At 35.5% G+C, this 21,902-nt stretch overlaps 5 protein-coding genes and 3 long non-coding RNA genes across 8 annotated transcripts; 3 read left to right on the top strand and 5 right to left on the bottom strand.

Annotated features, from left to right (window-relative positions):
* Positions 1 to 985: 985 nt before the first annotated feature.
* LOC147542124 (non-specific lipid-transfer protein A-like) lies at positions 986 to 1,539 on the bottom strand. The gene is made up of 2 exons (XM_086633140.1): positions 1,160 to 1,539; positions 986 to 1,065 (listed from the first exon to the last, which is right to left on the bottom strand). The coding sequence occupies exons 1-2, from the start codon at positions 1,498 to 1,500 to the stop codon at positions 1,056 to 1,058; spliced, it is 351 nt and encodes a 116-aa protein (XP_086489266.1). The 5' UTR covers positions 1,501 to 1,539; the 3' UTR covers positions 986 to 1,055.
* On the top strand, positions 1,253 to 2,911 carry LOC147542123 (uncharacterized). Its single transcript, XR_015223175.1, has 3 exons — positions 1,253 to 1,375; positions 1,551 to 1,607; positions 2,834 to 2,911. It is a non-coding gene; the product is annotated as an uncharacterized LOC147542123 (long non-coding RNA).
* Positions 2,912 to 3,644: 733 nt separating this feature from the next.
* On the bottom strand, positions 3,645 to 4,405 carry LOC147542122 (non-specific lipid-transfer protein A-like). Its single transcript, XM_086633141.1, has 2 exons — positions 4,002 to 4,405; positions 3,645 to 3,899 (listed from the first exon to the last, which is right to left on the bottom strand). Exons 1-2 carry the CDS (start codon positions 4,340 to 4,342, stop codon positions 3,890 to 3,892), a joined length of 351 nt encoding a protein of 116 aa, XP_086489267.1. The 5' UTR covers positions 4,343 to 4,405; the 3' UTR covers positions 3,645 to 3,889.
* LOC147542121 (uncharacterized) lies at positions 4,135 to 6,116 on the top strand. The gene is made up of 3 exons (XR_015223176.1): positions 4,135 to 4,217; positions 4,399 to 4,455; positions 6,067 to 6,116. It is a non-coding gene; the product is annotated as an uncharacterized LOC147542121 (long non-coding RNA).
* A 25-nt stretch (positions 6,117 to 6,141) lies between these two features.
* LOC147542120 (uncharacterized) lies at positions 6,142 to 7,453 on the top strand. The gene is made up of 3 exons (XR_015223174.1): positions 6,142 to 6,220; positions 6,951 to 7,006; positions 7,346 to 7,453. It is a non-coding gene; the product is annotated as an uncharacterized LOC147542120 (long non-coding RNA).
* On the bottom strand, positions 7,076 to 8,040 carry LOC147542119 (non-specific lipid-transfer protein A-like). The gene is made up of 2 exons (XM_086633139.1): positions 7,318 to 8,040; positions 7,076 to 7,231 (listed from the first exon to the last, which is right to left on the bottom strand). Exons 1-2 carry the CDS (start codon positions 7,656 to 7,658, stop codon positions 7,222 to 7,224), a joined length of 351 nt encoding a protein of 116 aa, XP_086489265.1. The 5' UTR covers positions 7,659 to 8,040; the 3' UTR covers positions 7,076 to 7,221.
* A 5,716-nt stretch (positions 8,041 to 13,756) lies between these two features.
* Positions 13,757 to 14,362, bottom strand: LOC147542118 (non-specific lipid-transfer protein A-like). The gene is made up of 2 exons (XM_086637235.1): positions 13,954 to 14,362; positions 13,757 to 13,867 (listed from the first exon to the last, which is right to left on the bottom strand). Exons 1-2 carry the CDS (start codon positions 14,292 to 14,294, stop codon positions 13,858 to 13,860), a joined length of 351 nt encoding a protein of 116 aa, XP_086493361.1. The 5' UTR covers positions 14,295 to 14,362; the 3' UTR covers positions 13,757 to 13,857.
* A 4,927-nt stretch (positions 14,363 to 19,289) lies between these two features.
* Positions 19,290 to 20,532, bottom strand: LOC147542117 (non-specific lipid-transfer protein A-like). Its single transcript, XM_086637033.1, has 2 exons — positions 19,487 to 20,532; positions 19,290 to 19,391 (listed from the first exon to the last, which is right to left on the bottom strand). Exons 1-2 carry the CDS (start codon positions 19,825 to 19,827, stop codon positions 19,382 to 19,384), a joined length of 351 nt encoding a protein of 116 aa, XP_086493159.1. The 5' UTR covers positions 19,828 to 20,532; the 3' UTR covers positions 19,290 to 19,381.
* Between the last annotated feature and the right edge of the window lie 1,370 nt (positions 20,533 to 21,902).

The raw sequence follows: 21,902 nt of genomic DNA, 5'->3' as shown, positions 1-21,902 counted from the left end.
GGAGCTGAGTCTACAATGTGGTCTCTACTCAACTGTTCTTCCAGTTCGTTTTGTTCAGAGCAAAAGCTTGCATAGAATTCATGATGGAGCTGAGTCTACAGTGTGGTCTATACTCAACTATTCTTCCAGTTTTTTTTGTTCAGAGCAAAAGCTTGCGTATCCCCCCATCTTTAGCTGAAGACTCCTGGTTCTATCCACTAGCCAGTTTGATCCAACCTTGCCAATGGAGTTGGCAGAATCTCAACCTCTCGATCTGCCTGCTCGTCACCTCAAACTCAGACTGGTTCGTTATCTCTTTTGCTCTCTTTGTATGTATGAACTGTCTTGTTGGCATCAATAAGATCAATCGTTCTTTGACTGCTTTCAGCAATAGCTCAAACATGATCTATAGCTTAATTAATGGGTATTGTTCCTCATGTGTCCGTGTTAACTTGGAACGATGATTATTATTTTGAGTTTTTGACTCGTTAGTTATCATCAATTTGTTAGTTTTATATGCAGAAAAATGGAGCTCATTCCTCACTCTGGATATGTATTTACATGCTTTCCATTCTTGACGAACTCAGCTGCTTTTGCTACTCATACCTTTGCTCCTTATTTAAAAAGGAAATACTAGAAATTTCTGCATCTGGGTATACTCGCATTTCATCTATTTCTTAGATCTTGGTTCTTATCAAACATATGAGTTCTAAATTGGTGATTAATGAGTAGTGGTGATCAGAGTTGATTAATTAAGAGATGGTTTGTTTTTGTTTTGTTCCATATGAAATTGCAGGAATTCCTTCTCCCTGAAGAATTGAATTGGTGTTCATGCTGACTTTTCTATTGATAGTAAGTACTCTTTATTTTTGGCACTTAAGGAAAAACCGGTTCAGGCAGACTGCAACCCGTTACAAAGGAACAGTGAAATAAACCCTTAATTACTTAATTTTATCAAGCAAACAGACACTGAAGAGAACAACATCATCTAGAGAGAGAGAGAGAGAGAGACATAAACAGTTGAAGCAGCAGAAGCTTCTGATTCTGCTCTTTATTTCCACCTAAAGCTTTTATGTTTAATTGATCCTGCAATTCACATAACCATTTAATTAAGATACTTTCAGTAATTCACATAACCAATCAATTAAGATGCATTCAGTAATTATGATCGGATACTTACGAGTTGCAATCAATGGTTTTTGATACAGCGAAAGGTAGAGTAACGCCACACTTGCCAGGAAGTCCAGTGGCAGCATCGTCTTTTAAGGTCGGGTAGTGAGAAGCCGCGTCTTTAACACAATCACATGCCTGACGTTTATCAGGAGTTGTAGTAGCCATTCCTTGAAGTTGCTTAACTCCAGCACAACATCCGGCAGCCGGGTCAGCAGCTACACCAGTTAAGTATGGCATACATGGCACCAGAGACCGAGCAACATCGGCACAACTAATGGCTTGACTTGGCTCAACCAACAATTGAACCATAGATAATACCACAAAAACACATGCAAACACTTTCTTCATCTTTTCTTAATGGAAGTACTAAGTATTTGGGTTGAACATGTATTTTGCAGAAGTTGGATGGAGAAGAAGAGATTGAATGGAGTATATATAGTAGGAAAGGTGAATGGGTAAGGGTTTTTTTTGGAACAAATTTAGGGTAGATTTAATACAAGTAGTTGCTGAAATTTGTCATATCATGTGAGCATAAATTGGAACTTAGTTACTTGAAATTGCAAAGAAGATAGAGTTTGTTCAAAATCTCTGCAAGAAATGGAACCAACTCTTTTGAGTTCTGGGACCTATCAGATTGTGGAGAAAAGTGTGTCCTATATTAGATATAATGTCTTATTTCTAAATAGGCTAAATCCATCATTTCCCCTCTACATTGAGACCAACTTGGCTATTTTGGTCACATCCAGATATTGAAACTGTTTAGTCTCGACATTACTATTTCTCTTCTGTATTTTCTTTTGGCCCCTCATCTTATCAATTATGATCAAATCAGCTGTTTAGTCTCGACATTTTTGACCTGGCCACTGAATCAATACTGATATTCTAAATTTCTTTCCATTTTTTTGTGAATCCAAGTTACTCGATGCACAGAAAAATTCGGGACAGAGAGGAGCCGGTCTACCCACTCTCTAAAGTTTACATATGAGATCCTCCGGTATTTTTCTTGTGATGTTTCACCAGAGATGTGAGACTGAGATTCTATCAGTTAAAAGCTTCATAGGATTTTTGTTCATTTTGGTACGCTTTCACTCTTTTAGAAAGAACTCGTGCCCGTTCACCATTTAAGAGCTAAGTTATCCAAGTCTTCCTCTATTAGAGACCCAATGAAACTCATCCCTTTCGATCATCCTTCTTCCTCCATCAATATTCAGGCTATTTTTTTTTCGTTTAAAGGCAGATTCTATTGAAAACTAGCTCTTCAAAGTAAAATAAATGTAGAAACTAGAGAGTGTTGAGGGTATTCGGTCAATTCTGTTTAGGGATCATAGATGTGGTTGTGTGAGGAGAGGTTGAATGGGAGGTAAAGGTGGTTTTGACGGTGAGGGTGAGGTTAATGGTATTTGAACGGTGACTATAAATGTTTTGAAAGGTAAATTTACTGCACACTTTTCAAATGTGTCATAAAATGGTGGCAAAATTATTCCAGTTGTTTGGAGAAGTATTACTATTCCATGTGATTATCAATTGATTTAAGTGATTTTATTTGTGTTAACAATGAAGTAAAACCATATGTTTCTGGCAAAATTACAATGGAGTAGGTGGTCTATGACTTCTATGTTATTGCTTTAAAATGGCAATGAAATTCCTTCCTAATGTATTCTCCAATCTTATATTCATACAGGTAAAGCATGAGTACAACATTTTCATAAGAAGAGTTGAACCTTAGCAATGATGTCTATTTTTCATATGAAGTGCAAATCAATGTTTGCATTGAGTGTTGCTATGTCGGTTGTCAAGACAAGTATAAAGAGATGAGACTGAATTTGCGTGTCGGGGTGAGTATCCATCTAATTTGATCAATGACATTCAGGTGAAATCATATAGAATGCTTTTAACTATAGGGATCAAACATACTATGAAGAAGCCGAACACTCCAATATTTTTGGAAATAATTGAGACGAATATTAACATAGACTTAGTTGGATGAGGGAACGAGGCTAGAGTATTCATAATCCAATAATCAGAGTCTCAGACTAGATATCGATAATATTACTCATACGAATTTTGCATATCAAATTGGGGTTGATCATATCCATATGCTTATGTATGCTTTTTCATTATCCGTGAATGAGCATCCTTATTCTGAAAGTAATTATATCTCATTAATTGGACCCAAGGAGGAGAGGGCTCCGTTTTTATTGTTTCCAACAAAAAGACCGTTGTACGGTCTCTATGTGCTTCTAAATTAACTTTAGATTTTTACCTTTAGATATCGTTGCTCTTTATTTTGAAAGGAAACACTAGAAATTTCTACATCTGGCCCAGATGATCTGGGTTTACTCGCATTTCATCTATTTCTTGGATCTTGGTTCTTATGGAACATGTGAGTTCTAATTTGGTGATTTACTAATAAATAGTTTGTTTTTGTTTTTCTTTTGTTCCTTATGAAATTTCTTGGATCTTGGTTCTTATGGAACATGTGAGTTCTAATTCGGTGTTAATGCTGACTTTTCTATTGATAGTAAGTACTCTTTATTTTTGGCACTTAACCAAAAACCCGTTCAGGCAAACCACAACCCGTTACAGAGGAACTGTGAAAAAACTCTTGATTTCTTTATTTTTATCAAGCAAACAAACAGACACTGAAGAGAACAACATCATCTAGAGAGAGACATAAATAGTTGAAGCAGCAGAAGCTTCTGAGTCTGCTCTTTATTTCCACCCAAAGCTTCTACCTTTAATTGATCCTGCAATTCACATAAGTGCATAACCATTTAATTAAGATACTTTTAGTAATTCATATAACCAATCAATTAAGGTGCAATCAGTAATTATGATCGGATACTTACGAGTTGCAATCAATGGTTTTTGATACAGCGAAAGGTAGAGTAACACCACATTTGCCAGGAAGTCCAGTGGCAGCATCGTCTTTTAAGGTCGGGTAGTGAGAAGCCGCGTCTTTAACACAAGCACATGCCTGACGTTTATCAGGAGTGGTAGTAGCCATTCCTTGAAGTTGCTTCACTCCAGCACAACATCCGGCAGCCGGGTCAGCAGCAACACCAGTTAAGTATGGCATACATGGCACCAGAGACCGAGCAACATCGGCACAACTAATTGCTTGACTTGGCTCAACGAACAATTGAACCATAGCTAGTACCACAAAAACACATACAAACACTTTCTTCATCTTTTCTTAATGGAAGTCGAAGTTCTAAGTATTTGGGTTGAATTTGTATTTTGCAGAACTTGGATGGAGAAGAAGAGATTGAATGGAGTATATATAGTAGGAAAGGTGAACGGGTAAGGGTATCTTTTTTGGAACAAATTTTGGGTAGCTTTAATACAAGTAGTTGCTGAAATTTGTCATCTCATGTGAGCATAAATTGGAACTTAGTTACTTGAAACAGCAAAGATGATAGAGTTTGTTCAAAATCTCTGCAAGAAATGGAACCAACTTGTGGAGAAAAGTGTGTCCTATAATAGATATATTTTCTAATTTCTAAATAGGGTAAATCTATCATTTCTCCTCTACATAGCGACCAACTTGGCTGTCTGGTCACATCCTGACATGTAAACTGTTTGGCGGCTAAATTACTATTTCTCTTCTGTATTTTCTTTTGGCCCCTCATCTTATATATTGTGACCAACTCGGCTGTTTGGTCTTGACATTTTTGACCTGGCCACTGAATCAATACTGATATTCTAGATTTCTTTCCATTTTTTTTGTGAGTCCAACTTACTCTCTCGATGCACAGAAAAATTTAAAAGAGGGAGCCGGTCAACCCCCTCTCTGAAGTTGACATATGAGATCCTCCGGCCTTTTTCTTGTAATGCTTCACCAGAGCTGTGGGACTGAGATTCTATTAGTTAAAAGCTTCATAAGATTTTTTTTGCATTTTAGTACGCTTTCACTCTTTTAGACAGCACTCGTGCTCGTTTCACCATTTGGGAGGTAAGTTATCCAAGTCTTCCTCCAGTAGAGTCCCAATGAAACTCATTCCTTTTTATCATCTTTCTTCCTCCATGAATATTCGGACTATTTTTTTCGTTTGAAGGTAGATTCTATTCAAAACTAGCTCTTCAATGTAAAATTATTTTAGAAATTAAAGAGTCTTGAGGGGGATCCAATTCCAGAACCTCACTTGTTTAGTCTTCCTAGCTAATTTTGCTAATGTAGCAGCTAAATTGTAACCTTGAAATATGGGTATAGGGGATGCTGGAAAATTTCTTGTTTTATGCTTTAACTTCTTGTAATATTGTTTGTGTTTGCCAATGCATTGCCATCTGTATGCCGGTACTTGACAATTGTTTGATTGTCTCGTACGATGACAATGGAGGTTACTTCGGCAATCCCACTGTATTTTCTGATAGTAGCTTTGGCCTCACTTTCTTCGCTAGTTTGAGTTTTGGAGATTTATGTTTTAGCTGCAATAAAATTCGAGGTACATTCATGAATGATTAGGCCTATTCCTACTGTATCTTGAATCGAGGTAAATGAAGCATCTACATTCATGTTCTAGGAAGGGTATTAGGTCGATTCGGTTTAGGGGTCATAGATGTGGTTTTGTGAGGAAAGGTTAAATGGGAGGTAAAGGTGATTTGGAAGGTGAGGATGAGGTTAATGGTATCTGAGCGGTAACTAAATGTCTTGAAAGGTAAATTTGCCATGTACTTTCCATATTTGCCATAAAATGGTGGCCAATTATTCCAGTTTATTTGAAGAAGTATAACTATTCCATGTGATTATCAATTGAGTTATTGAGTTAAGTGATTTTATGTGTTAACGATGAAGTAAAACCATATGCTTCTGGCAAAATTACAATGGAGTAGGTAGTCAACCACTTCTATGTTATATGTTTTAAAATGACGATGAAATTCGTTCCTAATGTATTCCCCAATATATTTTTACAGGTAAAGCATGAGTACAACATTTTCATAAGAAGAGTTGAACCTACGCAATGATGTCTATTTTACATATGAAGTGCAAATCAATGTTTGCATTGAGTGTTGCTATGTCGGTTGTCAAGACAAGTATAAAGAGATGAGACTGAATTTGCGTGTCGGGGTGAGTATCCATCTAATTTGATCAATGAACATTCAGGTGAAATGATATAGCTTGAATGCTTTTAACTGTAAGGATCAAAAATACTATGAAGAAGCTGAACACTCCAACAATTTTTAGAAATATATTGAGACGAATATTAACATAGGATTAGTAGGATTAGGGAATGAGGGTAGAGTATTCATAATCCAATAGCGACCAGATATTGATAGTATTACGCATATGAGTTTTGCATATCAAATTGGGGTTGATTATATCCATATGCTTATCTATGCTATTTCAGTATCCATGAACGAGCATCCTTATTCTGAAAGTAATTAGATCTCAGTAATTGGACCCAAGGAGATGATACCCAAATCTCCCAATCTTTTCGATTTGCAAATAAACAATCAGACATTAGTGGAGATACCTTTAGATTCTTCCCAACAAAAAGACCGTTGTACGGTCTCTATGTGCTTATAAAATACTTTGGAATTATAAAGCATTACATTTGGCATTAGAGAAAAGACGCGACTGCAATTAGAAATTACCTTTAGATATCCTTGCTCTTTATTTAGAAAGGAAACACTAGAAATTTCTACATCAGGGTTTACTCGCATTTAATCTATTTATTGGATCATGGTTCTTAGCAAACCTATGAGATCTAATTTGGTGATTTACTAGCATGTGATCGGAGTGGATTAATTAATAAATATCTGTTTTTGTTTTTCTATTGTTCCTTGTGAAATTGCAGGAATTCCTTCTCCCTGAAGAATTACAACGGTGTTTATGAGGACTTTTCTATTGATAGTAAGTACTCTATTTTTAGCACTTAACGAAAAACTAGTTCAGACAGATCGCAACCTGTTACAGAGGAACTTTGAAATAAACCCTTAATTTATTTATTTTTATCAAGCAAACAAACAGACACTGAAGAGAACAACATCATCTAGAGAGAGACATAGATAGTTGAAGCAGCAGAAGCTTCTGATTCTGCTCTTTATTTCCACCCAAAGCTTCTACCTTTAATTGATCCTACAATTCACATAACCAATTAATTAAGATACTTACAAATAACCAATTAATTAAGATGCATTCACTAATTACGATTCGATACTTACGAGTTGCAATCGATGGTTTTTGATACAGCGAAAGGTAGAGTGACGCCACACTTGGCAGGAAGTCCAGTGGCAGCATCGTCTTTTAAGGTTGGGTAGCGAGAAGCCGCGTCTTTAACACAAGCACATGCCTCACGTTTATCAGGAGTGGTAGTAGCCATTCCTTGAAGTTGCTTAACTCCAGCACAACATCCAGCAGCCGGGTCAGCGGCAGCACCAGTTAAGTATGGCATACATGGCACTAGAGACCGAGCAACATCGGCACAACTGATGGCTTGAGTTGGCTCAACAAACAATTGAACCATAGCTAGTACCACAAAAACACATGCAAACACTTTCTTCATCTTTTCTTAATGTAAGTATTAAGTTAGTATTTGGGTTGAATATGTATTTTGAAGAACTTGGATGGAGAAGAAGAGATTGAATGGAGTATATATAGTAGGAAAGGTGAATGGGTAAGGGTTGTCTTTTGGAACAAATTAGGGTAGCTTTAATACAAGTAGTTGCTGAAATTTGTCATCTCATGTGAGCATAAATTGGAACTTAGTTACTTGAAATAGCAAAGAAGATAGAGTTTGTTCAAAATCTCTGCAAAAATAGAACCAACTTATTTGAGGTCTGGGATCTATCTGATTGTGGAGAAAAGTGTGTTATCTGTTTAACCTTTTAAGATTGAAGTGTTTAGGGTGTTCATTAGATTTCCTAAGACTACAAAAAGAAAGCTAAATTACTTGTTCTCTCTGGATTTTAGATTGTTATAGAAGCTAATAGTTAAGGGCGGTTTCTTTTTCATCAATCCTCTTCCACTCTGAAAATCCGGAAGTCAATGGTGCGATTCACGGTAGAGGTGAAATCTATAAATGTTTATACTTATTTTAAGGAGTATAAATAAAGCGAAGGTATGAATGAACCTCCATGTTACATAATGGTGTTAAGGGTCTATATATAGTTTTTAGGGGTCAACATGTCTTTAGTGATGATAGTAGTGTTAATTCAATTCATAAATTTATTAAAGATTAATTTCATTTTAGCCCCCAATTTGTGACGAAGTTGTTGTTTTGGCTCCCATAAATGTCTTGTAGTCCGACTTAACCTCTAATGGCCAATAATTTCAAGTTTCCAGAAATAACCTTAGGGACAAAAATGTAACTGATCTTAGAAAAATACCAAAAATTAATCGTCTGTTATTTTCTCTTCCACTTCATCTTTCCCTCTCTCCATCTCAACCTTCTTCTCTAGTAGAAAGTCGCCGACCAACAATCACCGACAGACAACCTTCAACAAATTTTCTTTCTCTCTCTCTCTTTCTATCTCTCTCCGACGAGGGGGAGGACTGGAGGAGCCCATTTGCTGGTCAGACGTTTGAAAAATCAGATCTCAAAGGTCGGCTAAACCCATACCTTCGTTTGGGTCTGGATCTGGAACACCAGAAGGTCTAGCTTTTCACATCTCCAGTAAAGCGGAGTTGCCGGAGTAAGAGTAAAGAGAGAGTATGAAGATTATTTAAGAGAGAGAAAAGAAATGAAGAAGAAGACGAAGAGAGAAAAAAGTACGAGAAAGGAAGAAGAAAAGAAAATTCTTGTTAAAGGTCGCAGGCTGAAGTTGTCAGCCAACAACCTTCTACCCGAAAGAAGGTTGAGGCGGAGAGAGGGAAAGATGAGGTGGAGGAGAGATAGGACGAAGTGGAAGATAAAAGGATAGATGATGTGGAATTAATGTTTTAATATTTTTTTCTCTCCTGCAATTTCACTCAATGGACTCTAAGGACCAAACGGACAACAACCTATTTACCATTGACAATCTTCATGATATCCATAACGATGATCGGGAGCTGTACTCTCTGTTGGTTTTTGCTCTGCTTAGGAACCCATTTGAGTGTCTAAACATCATGACATTATGGTTTGCTCGAGAAGAAATAAGGCTCCCAAATATTGTTATGAGAATGAATTTTTTATCCCATTTGTTCATTAACAAGATGGCAGATGAAGCCATTTTAATTATGAATTTCATAACTTCTCAACAAGCACCCACATTTACTCATGAACTGCCCAAGACTTCAATAGTTTTGAATCATCCAAACTTTAGTCTGAAGTTTTTGTATGAAAATCGAATTGCTTTGTTGAGTGGGTTGACTCAAAATATTAATAATGTTTGTCTGCAAGTATTTGGAGATATTTTACAGAGAGCACTGGCAGAACTTCAAAGGAAGAAAATCGATGAATCATCTAATGGTCGACCTTTAAATCCAAATGCGCAACCATTTGTCCCTAGGGTTACTCAAGCAACCGTTGTGGAACGAACTTTATTTCTTACCTTTTTGCGGTTACCATATCAATGAAGAAGAAATAATTGAATTTTTTACAAGAACATGGGCGAGTGTGTGGAGTCTCTCCAAATGCAGATAGTTTCTTCCGACAAACAACCAATGTTTGCACACGTTGTGTTAAGAAATTTTTCGACAATTCCCTTGGTTCTTGGAGGAAAAGAACTGGTGCAGTATGAAGTCAACACGAAAAACTTGAGGATTCGACGACATGTACCGAAACAGAGCTAACCTCACTAAGTGTATTACCAGGATTGATAGTGTTCACTTTTAAGTTTTCTTTTGGCATAATATATTGGTAGTGAAGTCTCATTGCTTTGCATTCAATCAATCAAAGGATATTTCTTCAAAAAAAAAAATTTTGGAGTTATTCCATTTTGGCTCTGAAAGGTATTTTTGGAAAAGTTGAAATTTCGTTGACCTTTGGAAGTCAAATCGAACAGTCAGACACTTATGAAAACAAAAAACGACAAATCTATCACAAAGTAAGAGCTAAAAAAGGAATTATCCCATCTATTTCATGTTTTAGTTTGTTAAAAAGACAAATTAACTTTTTGTCCTTCTAGACACCATAAAAAGTTTAGAAATGCACCTGAAGGACAATCTTAAAAGCACTATTTTTTCAATACCGAAAATACCCCCTCTTTAACTCAAAATTTCGAAAAAACTAAGATTGAAATTTTGAGTTCTCCTTCCAATCGTAGTTCAGAGAGAGAGGGAAGATTGGTTGTTTGAAGTTGAATTGTAGATTTCTCAATTAGTTTTTTTTAATAAAATTATAGAGAGGGAAAGTTTTAATTTCTATTGATAAATAATAATGGAAGCAAAATCTTCTATGTCAAGGTAGGGGTGGGATTTTGGCCCGGAAACCTGGAACCCGCCCACGACCGTCCGATTCTGAAAGGTCCGTGACTTTTCGATGCCCGAATCGCTTCGTACCCGACTGACCGAAAGAGCCTAAGCGGAAGCGGTCATAGGTCCTTACCCGGTGATCCGACCGAGTCCGCCCGTTTATATATTCCGCCCAACCGAACCCCTCCATACCCGTCTGTTTATCCTATCCGTTATACTCGCCCCCTTATATGATTGATTTTAAGCCTTTATATCTGTAGGGTTAACTACAACCGTTAGATTTCAAGAGTAAAAATATATAAGTATATAACCTTAGAAATCATTTTTCTTAATCTTGTAGTCGCCTCTCTACTTCTCTAGTCTATCTTTCCTCCAAAATCTCAAATATCTCACCAGTAACCCTAGAATCCACAATACACCGATCGTAATCCATGAGAATAAGAATAGATGATCGTAAACTATGAGAAATCTCAATTATCTTTTAAATTTGTATTAATTTACCTTTTGGAATTGTAAAGTGGAAGTTTAGAAAGTTGTATATAGCTACTAAACAGTTTAAATTTCAAATAAAAATTTATTTATTTGTTCATTAGTAACTGGCACCCGACCAACCGATACTCGGTTTACCTGACTATCAAAACGGTCACGGGCGAACACTTTGTTGGAGAAAAAACTGAAAAGTCCGCCCGTTTTGTCTGAGTGGGCACTTAGGACGTGTGCCCGTTCCGCCCTGACTGATAGAGTTAGTGTTCGTTTCCGCCCATTCGGACCAATTCGCCCCCTTATTTCAAGGAATACATTTTTTATTTACTTATTTCATTGTTTTAACAATTATATACATACAAAAGTATTTGAACTTCTATTTTTTGTGGTAGCTGAATAATATATTGGTGGCTATAACTACAGCAAAGCAGTGCAAACTTGTTACAGGCTCTTGCAAAGCTTTCGAAACCATTTTCAAACCAGATAAAAAGTACTTTGAAATTCATTGCATAGCTCTCTGCAAAGTCATTGCAAAGCACTGCAAACTCATTGTAAAGTTATCAAAAACTCAGGTATCCTTTCGCAATTCAGATGGAAATTAAATTACTTTTAGACATACTTGCATAACCTTCAATGCGAAGGAACTCAATTTATGTACACCATGTGTGTTAAATTTTGATGAATTACAAACTATTTATATCATGTATTCAATGATAACTAGTTGAATCCTTCTTTGACTTCGGATGATTGAGCGGGAATATCAACATTTCAGAAGAAACATTAAAGTTGCATATTTTTATTTTAATATTTCGGTCATCTTCAACATCTATTGAATTTTTTTTAAAGAAACACATGAATATGTTGTGATTATTTTTCAAAAAAATATTTGCAACTGAGTTGCAAAACTCTGCAAACCAGATTGCAAAGCAATGAAACTAGTTTGCAAAGCAGTGCAACTCAGTTTGTAAAGCAATGCAAACTATTGCATTTTGGCCAATAAGGTTAGTTTCGTCTTTTCCTTTGTTAGATAATTTACAAAAATGTTATAGGCAGCTGAAGCCTATAAAAAAGTTAAATAAATATTTTTTAACCAAGGTCCAAATTTTTAGAGAGTTTTGGCCAAATTTTTGTGGGGTCGCCATTTTAACATGGAGTCTCTCTTCTCTCCTCTCTTTTTTCTTTTGTCCTAGGTTCACTTAATTTCTTTCATCCTATGTTAATAGCCAGTTCTCTCTATCTTTAATCTATTCTTCTTAAATTGTACAAGAAAAATAAATGGATTGCATTAAAATCAAATCCAACCAAGAAAGGTAAAAGAAAAGAGAAAAAGAAAGAGCAACGAAAATAGATACTTGATATGTAAAGGGGGCATGAGAGAGGTATAAGATGAAATGGGATATGGTGGAGACTCGTCGGCATCACGCGGGCAGTGGTATATGGTAAGAAGGGAAGAGAAAGAACTCATGAGATAGTATTTTTCTTATAATGCTTCACCAGAGTTACTTTCTCGATGCATAGAAAAGTTCGAGAGAGAGATGGGGTTGGTCGAGCCCCGCTCTAAAGTTTACATATGAAATGGTATTTTTCTTATAATGCTTCACCAGAGTTGTGAGACTAAGATTCTATTAGTTAAAAGTTTCATAAGAGGGTGTTTGATTTTCGTATTGTAACTTGATAAGTGTGGGCTGACAATTTTAGGCCGTTTGTTTTTTACTTAATAAATGAAAGTCACTTTAAATGGTGTCAAAGTAAGTTGGAGCTTACTTTTTTGCACTTACTTTTCTAAGTGCTAAAAAGACAAAAAAGACCTAAACAAGTTTTAAAATTACTAATACTTATTAACACTCTAAATCGTATGTATTTGAATCCAGGATATAAAAGTGTGCATGAAAAAGTACCTAGAAGTTGGCCAAGAGAATTTTAGAGAGAGAAAAATATTTTCAAGACATAAAAGACACAAAAGACCTCCTATTAAACCACCTAAAAGTTTAAGTCTACACAAGAAGTTGATTTCATCATGATCGTCTTTAGATTGAATAAATACTGCCATTGATTAATATGATCCAATGCCACAATCTTTGACATTTTGACCTCAAAATCAAGCTACAATGATCCAACTCCGAAACGAAATTGCAGATGAACTAGTTAATAGGGCAAATGCTATTGCTTAATGCATAGTTTCTTACATTACTCCATCTGACATGAAATTTATCTATCTTATCAATTTATGATGTGAAGTTTTGATTGAATGTGATTGATTTTTTGAGTGTATATGTACTAACAAAAGTTAGAAAATTCAAAGACTTTATGCGAAGATAATATAGACAATTAACATTTTTTATAGCACTTATAAGTGATAAGAAAAAAAACGACATTACACTTGTAAGTGATAAAAACCAAATGACACTTCACTTATTAAATGATAGCACTTATCAAGTGATATTCACTTACTTAGATGTATCACTTATAATAGCTAAAAAAAATAAAACACCCTCAAGTCTTTGTTGCATTTTAGTAGGCTTTCACTCTTTTACAAAGAACTCATGCTCATTCACCATTTAAGAGCTAACTTATCCCAATAGTGATAGTATTATTCATATGAATTTTCATATCAAATTGGGGTATAGATCATATCCATATGCTATTATGTGTGCTTTTTCATTATCCATGAATGAGCATCCTTATTCTCAAAGTAATTAGATCAAAGTAATTGGACACAATGAAGAGAGAGATAAGTTTTGACTTTCCAGACAAGTTTTTCTTTATTTTTGTCAAGCAAACAAACAGACACTGAAGAGAACAACATCATCTAGAGAGAGACATAGATAGTTGAAGCAGCAGAAGCTTCTGATTCTGCTCTTTATTTCCACCCAAAGCTTCTACCTTTAATTGATCCTACAATTCACATAACCAATTAATTAAGATACTTACAAATAACCAATTAATTAAGATGCATTCACTAATTACGATTCGATACTTACGAGTTGCAATCGATGGTTTTTGATACAGCAAAAGGTAGAGTGACGCCACACTTGGCAGGAAGTCCAGTGGCAGCATCGTCTTTTAAGGTCGGGTAGTGAGAAGCCGCGTCTTTAACACAAGCACATGCCTCACGTTTATCAGGAGTGGTAGTAGCCATTCCTTGAAGTTGCTTAACTCCAGCACAACATCCAGCAGCCGGGTCAGCGGCAGCACCAGTTAAGTATGGCATACATGGCACTAGAGACCGAGCAACATCGGCACAACTGATGGCTTGAGTTGGCTCAACAAACAATTGAACCATAGCTAGTACCACAAAAACACATGCAAACACTTTCTTCATCTTTTCTTAATGGAAGTACTAGTAAGTTGGTATTTGGGTTGAATTTGTATTTTGAAGAACTTGGATGGAAAAGAAGAGATGGAATGGAGTATATATAGTAGGAAAGGTGGATGGGTAAGTTTTATTTGTTGGAACAAATTTTGGGTAGCTTTAATACAAGTAGTTGCTGAAATTTGTCATCTCATGTGAGCATAAGTTGGAACTTAGTTACTTGAAATAGCAAATAAGATAGAGTTTGTTCAAAATCTCTGCAAGAAAGAACCAACTTTTCTGAGGTCTGGGACCTTTCAGATTGCGGAGAAAAGTGTGTTATCTGTTTAACTTCTTAAGATTGAATTATTTAGGGTGTTGATTAGATTTAGTAAGACAAGAAACAGAAAGATAAATTATTTGATCTCTCTGGATTTTAGATTGTTATAGGAAATTAATAGTTAAGAGCGGTTTCTTTTTCATCAACCCTCTTCCACTCCGAAAATCCGAAGTCAATGATGCGATTCACGGTAGAGGTGGAATCTAGAATTTTTTTACTTATTTTAAATATAGTATAAATAAAGGTATGAATGAACCTTCATGTCTATAGGATGACGTTACGGGTTTTATACGGTTTTTAGGGTTCAACATGCCTTTAATAATGATAGTAGTGTGACTAATTTAATTCATAAATTTATTAAGGATTAGTTTCATTTTAGTCCCCAATTCGTGACCAAGTTGCTGTTTTGGCTCCTATAAAGTCTAGGGTTAATTCCGTTTTGGCCCTCGATTTGTGACCAACTCACCGTTTTGGCCCCCATAAGTGTCCGGCAGTTCGTTTTGGCCCCAAAATCACTTTTTAGGCAGCGATGACATCATCAAAGTCTGACCAAATATTTTGTATTCCCAAACTACCCCTCTCATCAAATTCAAACTAAATACCGATCAAATCAACTGACCCTAGTTCATTCCCAAGGCACTTCAATTTCCAGTTCTTTCTCTCTCTCCCATTAATTTTCAGTTCTTTCTCTCTCTATCTGATCCACCATTGAAGAAGAAAAAAAGCTTTTTCCTCTCTAATTTTTTTTCTCTCCCCCTCTTCATTTGTCGGTTCTTCTTCTTCTTTAATCAACTTTTGTTACTTTTCAATTAAAAAAACAAAATGACAGGAAAGGAAAAGAAACTATGGATGTAACTATTTCTTTTCTTGTCGACCGTCGTCGAGGATTGACAATTTGTAACTGGGGAAAGAATTCCAGCCAGGTCAGAAAAAAATGCAGTCTCATACCTCCCTATCAGGCCACTGACGTTACAGTCCCAAACATGAGTGCCTATTGTGTTCATAATTGGAAAGTTCCAAGCTTTATAATGACTGTGGGATTACAAATTGCCAAGATTTTAACATTATCCATAGCCATGAAAGAAAGTTCAAGTTCATTTATTGATTAAATAATCAGGTTCATTTAACTTGGTAACCCTAAATTAGAATCGATCACATCTAGTTCATTATCATAGTCATGATAATAATCTAATATAGCTCAATCCTTGCATAAAGACAAGATTAAAGCCATTTTCAAGTTAAAGGTGGGGAAGAAGTCTCATCTGCACCAAAAGATGATTTTCCTACCTTCGATCCAATTTCTACATCATGAGGAGATATACACCGATTCCTTCTTAACTCAGCTATTAGAACCAGATTCCTTCTTACCCTTATTTTCGAAACTCTTGATTTCTCTCATCTTTTTCGATCTCTGCCGATTTTGATTTCTAGGGGTTTTGATCATCTTCTGTAAAACCCAAACGACCATTAATGAAGGAAAAAAAGATGAACTCTGGTTTAGGTTTTTTAAGGATTTAGTATATGATAGTGTTGTATTTGTTGGTAGTGAAGAAGATGATTCTGTTAATGAAGAATTTGTACATGAAGTAGATAAGAATGGAAAGAAAGAGTAAAGAGAGATAAAGAAGATAAGGGAGGGTATTAATAGAGAGAAAGTAAAAGTGTTGGGAAGATAAGTGTATTAATTAGCTTGATAGATGTGACATCTTTGGATTTGGTGTGAGAAAGATAAGATTTGGTCAGAGGGGGTATTTTGGGTATAGGAAATTATTGCTTATGCCATGATGATGTCACCACTGTCCGAAAATTTGATTTTGGGGCCAAAACGAACTGTCGGACACTTATGGGGGCCAAAACGGCGAGTTGGTCACAAATTGGGGGCCAAAACGGAATTAACCCTAAAGTCTAATAGTCCGACCGAACCTCTAATGGCCAATAATTTCAACTTTCCGAAAATAACCTTCGGGACAAAAATCGAATTAATCCTAGAAATATATCAAAAATTAATTCCAAATCATCTGTTATTTTCTCTTCCACTTCATCCCATCTCTGTTCCACTTTCATCTTTCATTCTCTCCATTTAACCTTCTTCTCTGGTAGAAAGTCGTCGACTAGCAAACACCGATCGAACAAAATTCTTTTTCTCTCTTTTCCCTCTCTATCTCTCTACATCGAGGGGGGAGCCCCTTTGCTGGTCAGACATGTGGAAACTAGATCTCAAAGGTTGGGTAAACCCATACCTTCGTTTGGGTCTGGATCTTGAACGTCAAAAGTCGGCTTTTTCACATCCCCAGTGAAGCGGCTATTCTCCTTTGCCGGAGTAAGAGTAAAAAGAGAGAGAGCGAGAAGATAAGTAGAATAATAGAGAGAAAAGAAATGAAGAAGGAGAAGAGAAAGAAAAAAGTATAAGGAAGAAGAAGAGATAATATTTCTTGTCGAAGTCGCAGGCCGAAGATGTCGGCCGGCGACAATTTACGGGGGAGAAGGTTGAGGTGGAGAGAGGGAAAGAGGAGGTGGAGGAGAGATAGGATGAAGTGGCCAAGTGGAAGAGTTGAAATTCTGGAAAAGTTGAAATTCTTTCGACCATGGAAGTCAATCGAACATTCAGACACTTATGGAAACAAAACGGCAAATTGGTCACAAACTAGGAGCTAAATGGGAATTAACCAATCTATTAATGAGGAAATTGGGCCAAAGGGCCAATTTTATGTTTATTTGTTTTTTTGAGAAATTGACAACGATCTGCGTTAGTCGTTACAAGGCATTGCTACATCATGAAGAAGTGGCCTAAAACCCGACAAGTTTATTACAATATTTACTTTATATATTGCTTAAATTACAAGGGATAAATCTTGATAGTGAACTGCTTCCACCGAGTTCGATCCCACGACCTCATGGGCTTAAGAGGGGTGTCCAACCGTTACACCAAAGGGTGGTGGACAGTCTATCAGCTCAGTTGGAGTATCTTTTATAGTACGAAAGACAAATTTTATGTTTTTGTTAAAAAGACAAATTAATTTTTTGTCCTTATAGGCACCATAGAAAGTTTAAAATTGCACTTGAAGGACAATTTTAAAAGCATTTTTTTTTTCAATATCGAAAATACCCCCTCTTTCACCCAAAATTTCAGAAAACTAAGATTGAAATTTTAAGTTCTTCCAACCGTAGTTCATAGAGAGGGAATTGCGTCGATTTTTTGCTATCAAATCATCAATATATTTTAGGTTTTGGTTTTTGAATCTCTTTATTGGTTGTTTCAAGTTGAATTTTAAATTTTCAACTAATTTTTTTTTATAAAATTCTAGAGAGAGAAGGTTTTAATTTCTATCGATAAATAATAATGGAAGCAAAATCTTCTATTGTTTCAAGTTATACCTTTTCGATTTACTTATTTTCATTGTTTTAACAATTCTATACATACAAAAGTATTTGAACATCTAATTTTTCTGTGGTATAGCTGAACAAAATATTGGTGGCTACAACTGCTGCAAAGCAGTGCATATTCATTGCAAAACAGAGCGCAAACGCATTGCAAAGCAATGCAAACTTGTTGCAAGCTTTTGCAAAGCTTTGAAAACCATTTTCAAATTAGATAGAAAATACTTTGAAAGTCATTGTGAAACATTGCATAGCTCTGCAAACTCATTGCAAAGTCATCAAAACTTTGGAATCTTTTTGCAACTCAGATGGAAATTAAATTACTTTTGGACATACTGGCATAACCTTCAACGCAAAGGGACTCAATTTAAGTACACCATCTGTGTTAAATTTTGATGAATTACAAACTACTTGTATTATGTACTCAATGATAACTAGTTTGAGCCTTCTTTCACTTCGGATGATTAAGTGGTAATATCAACATTTCAGAAGAAACATTAAAGTTACATATTTTTATTTTAATCTTTCGGTCATCTTCGACATCTATTGAAAAAATTTAAAGAAACATGTGAATATGCTGTGATTATTTTTCAAAAAAATATTTGCAACTCTCCCCAACTAGATTGCAACTCAGTTTGTAAAACAATGCAAACTAATTGCGTTTTGGCCAATAAGATCGGTTTCGTCTTTTTCATCTGTTAGATAATTTACAAAAACAGAAGTTGAAGCCTATAAAAAATTAATAAATCCTTTTTTTAACCAAAGTCCAAATTTCCCACAAAAATAGTCCTAATATTTTAGGGAGTTTGGTCTCGCCATTTCTTACCTGGTCACTTGATCTTTTTGTTTTTGTTGAAATACATGGTCACTTAATCAATACTGATATTTTAGATTTCTTTCCTGCTTTTTTTGGCAGTTCTCCAAGTTCCTCCCTCGATGCACAAAAATTCGAGAGAGAGAGAGAGGGCCGGTCGACCCCCACTCTAAAGTTTACTTAAGAGATGGTATTTTTCTTATAATGCTTCACCAGAGTTGTGAGACTAAGATTCTATTAGTTAAACGTTTCATAAGTATTTGTTCCATTTTAGTACGCTTTCACTCTTTTAAAAAGAACTCATGATCATTCACCATTTGAGAGCTAAGCTAAGTTATCCGAATATTAACATAGAGTTAGTAGGATCAGGAAATGAGGCTAGAACTCTAGAGTATCTATAACCCAATAATCAGACCAAATACCGATAGTTTTACTCATATGAATTTCCAGACAAGTTTTTCTTTATTTTTATCAGGCAAACAAACAGACACTGAAGAGACTAATATCATCTAGAGAAAGACATAGATAGTTGAAGCAGCAGAAGCTTCTGATTCTGCTCTTTATTTCCACCCAAAGCTTCTACCTTTAATTGATCCTACAATTCACATAACCAATTAATTAAGGTACTTTCAAATAATTTACTTAACCAACTAAATAAGCTGCATTCAGTAATTACGATTCGATACTTACGAGTTGCAATCGATGGTTTTTGATACAGCGAAAGGGAGAGTGACGCCACACTTGGCAGGAAGTCCAGTGGCAGCATCGTCTTTTAAGGTTGGGTAGCGAGAAGCCGCGTCTTTAACACAAGCACATGCCTCACGTTTATCAGAAGTGGTAGTAGCCATTCCTTGAAGTTGCTTAACTCCAGCACAACATCCAGCAGCCGGGTCAGCGGCAGCACCAGTTAAGTATGGCATACATGGCACCAGAGACCGAGCAACATCGGCACAGCTAATGGCTTGACTTGGCTCAACAAACAATTGAACCATAGCTAGTACCACAAATACACAAGCAAACACTTTCTTCATCTTTTCTTAATGGAAGTACTAAGTTGGTATTTGGGTTGAGTATGTATTTTGAAGAACTTGGATGGAGAAGAAGAGATTGAATGGAGTATATATAGTAGGAAAGGTGAATAGGTAAGGGTTTCTTTTTGGAACAAATTTTGGGTAGCTTTAATACAAGTAGTTGCTGAAATTTGTCATCTCATGTGAGCATAAATTGGAGCTTAGTTACTTGAAATAGCAAAGAAGATAGAGTTTGTTCAAAATCTCTGCAAGAAATGGAACCAACTTTTTTGAGGGCTAAAACCCTGTTAGATTGTGGAGAAAAGTGTGTTATCTGTTCAATTTTTAAGATTGAATTATTTAGGGTGTTCATTAAATTTGGGAAGCGCACTGAAACAGAAAGCTAAATTATTTGATCTCTCTGGATTTTACGGCATAAAGTTGGCATGAGTCTGCGATTGTTACAGGAAGCTAATCGTTAGAGCAGTTTCTTTTTCATTGACCATTTTCACTCCGGAAATTCGGAAGTTGCAGGTTCGCTTCACGGTAGAAGAGAAATATATCATTCATTGATTTGTCTTAAAAACTATGAACAAAGTCAAGAGAGGAACTGGCGCTTCCACGCTCGTAGGATGGCCTTAAGGGTTTCCTATGGCCTTTCAGGCTCAAAATGTCTTTAAACTATAACAGTAATCCGAGTCAACTAAATTCATGTATCTTAAGGGTTTTTCCATGGTATTTCGGCCCAAAATGTCTTTATTCACGTTAGTAATCGAACTAATTCAATTTATATATTTATTTACGGTGTATCCGTACTAAATTGTAACACCTTTTTTTCGTTACAACGGAAACAACATTAATAAACTAGACTGGTATTACAGTTGTAACACCTTGAAATACAAATAGAGGAAATGTTCAAAAGTTTTTTGCTTTATACTTTTAACTTCTTGTATTATTGTCTGTGGTTGCGTTTGATTATCAATGTTATACGTCGGTCAGATACTTGATAATTGCTTGATTGTCACCTATAATAATAATAGAGGTTATTTTAGAAATCCTAGTGTAGGCCCTAATTTGTGATCGATTAGTTTCAATATGAACCATATTTTTATCAATCAATTACGGTATAGCCCGTGCCCGAAGGCACAGATAGTTATATCAATCTAACATTCAACGAAATTATTGAAGAAATCAAACTGAACGATATGAGTATTAAACCCTAGAACTTGTTGTTTTTCAATTTCGTAAGTTATTTTAGAAACAGATATTATGAGAAAAAAGAAAAAGGAAATGGGTTATTTTAGGCCGCGGCGTTGGGGAATAAAAAAAAAATCTCTGGAGAATAAAAATTCTCCACAAAATTGATCAACCGAGATTGACTTTTTTTATATCTACTTGTTGTTATAGGGCTCCCAATTTTAGAGTTGAACAAAACTAGTTTTTTAGAAGATCCCATAAACAAATTTAGAAAGAACTTTTATAAATTTAAGCAAAATCTTTCTAGGGTTCTAAACCCTAAACTCTTTCCAAGTTTCTTCTTTTCTTCATCTTATTTTTCAAAACTTTGTTTTTTTCTAATCACTAAACCCTAAAAACATAGAAGAACAACCTAATATATTTAGAAGTGAATATGTTTTAGGGTTTCAAAATTAATTGATTTTTAGCGTTTATAATGTGTTTATCTTGGGGAGGATTAATGGAGGAAGAAACTTGTTTTGGACATCCCATGGAAGATGTACTGGAAGATGTATTAAAAACTTTAAAATATTTTGTTTGATGATTTTTAGAGTTTAGAATGTTTTTTTCCTCTTTATCTCTCTAACTTTGTTGTTGATTTTAGATAAATAAGGTTAGTATGTGTTTGAGATTTGAGGAAGATAAGTAAGAGAAGTGTAGAGAAGGAAAAAATATGAGATAAATAAGTTTTTCTTCGGAGAAGAAGAAAGAAGAGGGAAAAAAGAAAGAGGTGTAAGTTATAAAAAAAAAAAATTGTGTTCCCAATAAAATATATTCCCTAGAGATTTCACAAAAAAACATGGATTTCCCGGAGAATTTATTCCCCGGAGATTTTTCTTTATTCCCCAAAGCCGCGGCCT

The sequence above is a fragment of the Eschscholzia californica genome, unplaced genomic scaffold (genome assembly GCF_041429995.1).
Source record: "Eschscholzia californica isolate CP2 unplaced genomic scaffold, dmEscCali1.0.p SCAF_4, whole genome shotgun sequence".
Taxonomy (NCBI): domain Eukaryota; kingdom Viridiplantae; phylum Streptophyta; class Magnoliopsida; order Ranunculales; family Papaveraceae; genus Eschscholzia; species Eschscholzia californica.
Note: the sequence above shows the minus strand (reverse complement) of the source record. Positions and strands in the feature narration are given on the sequence as shown.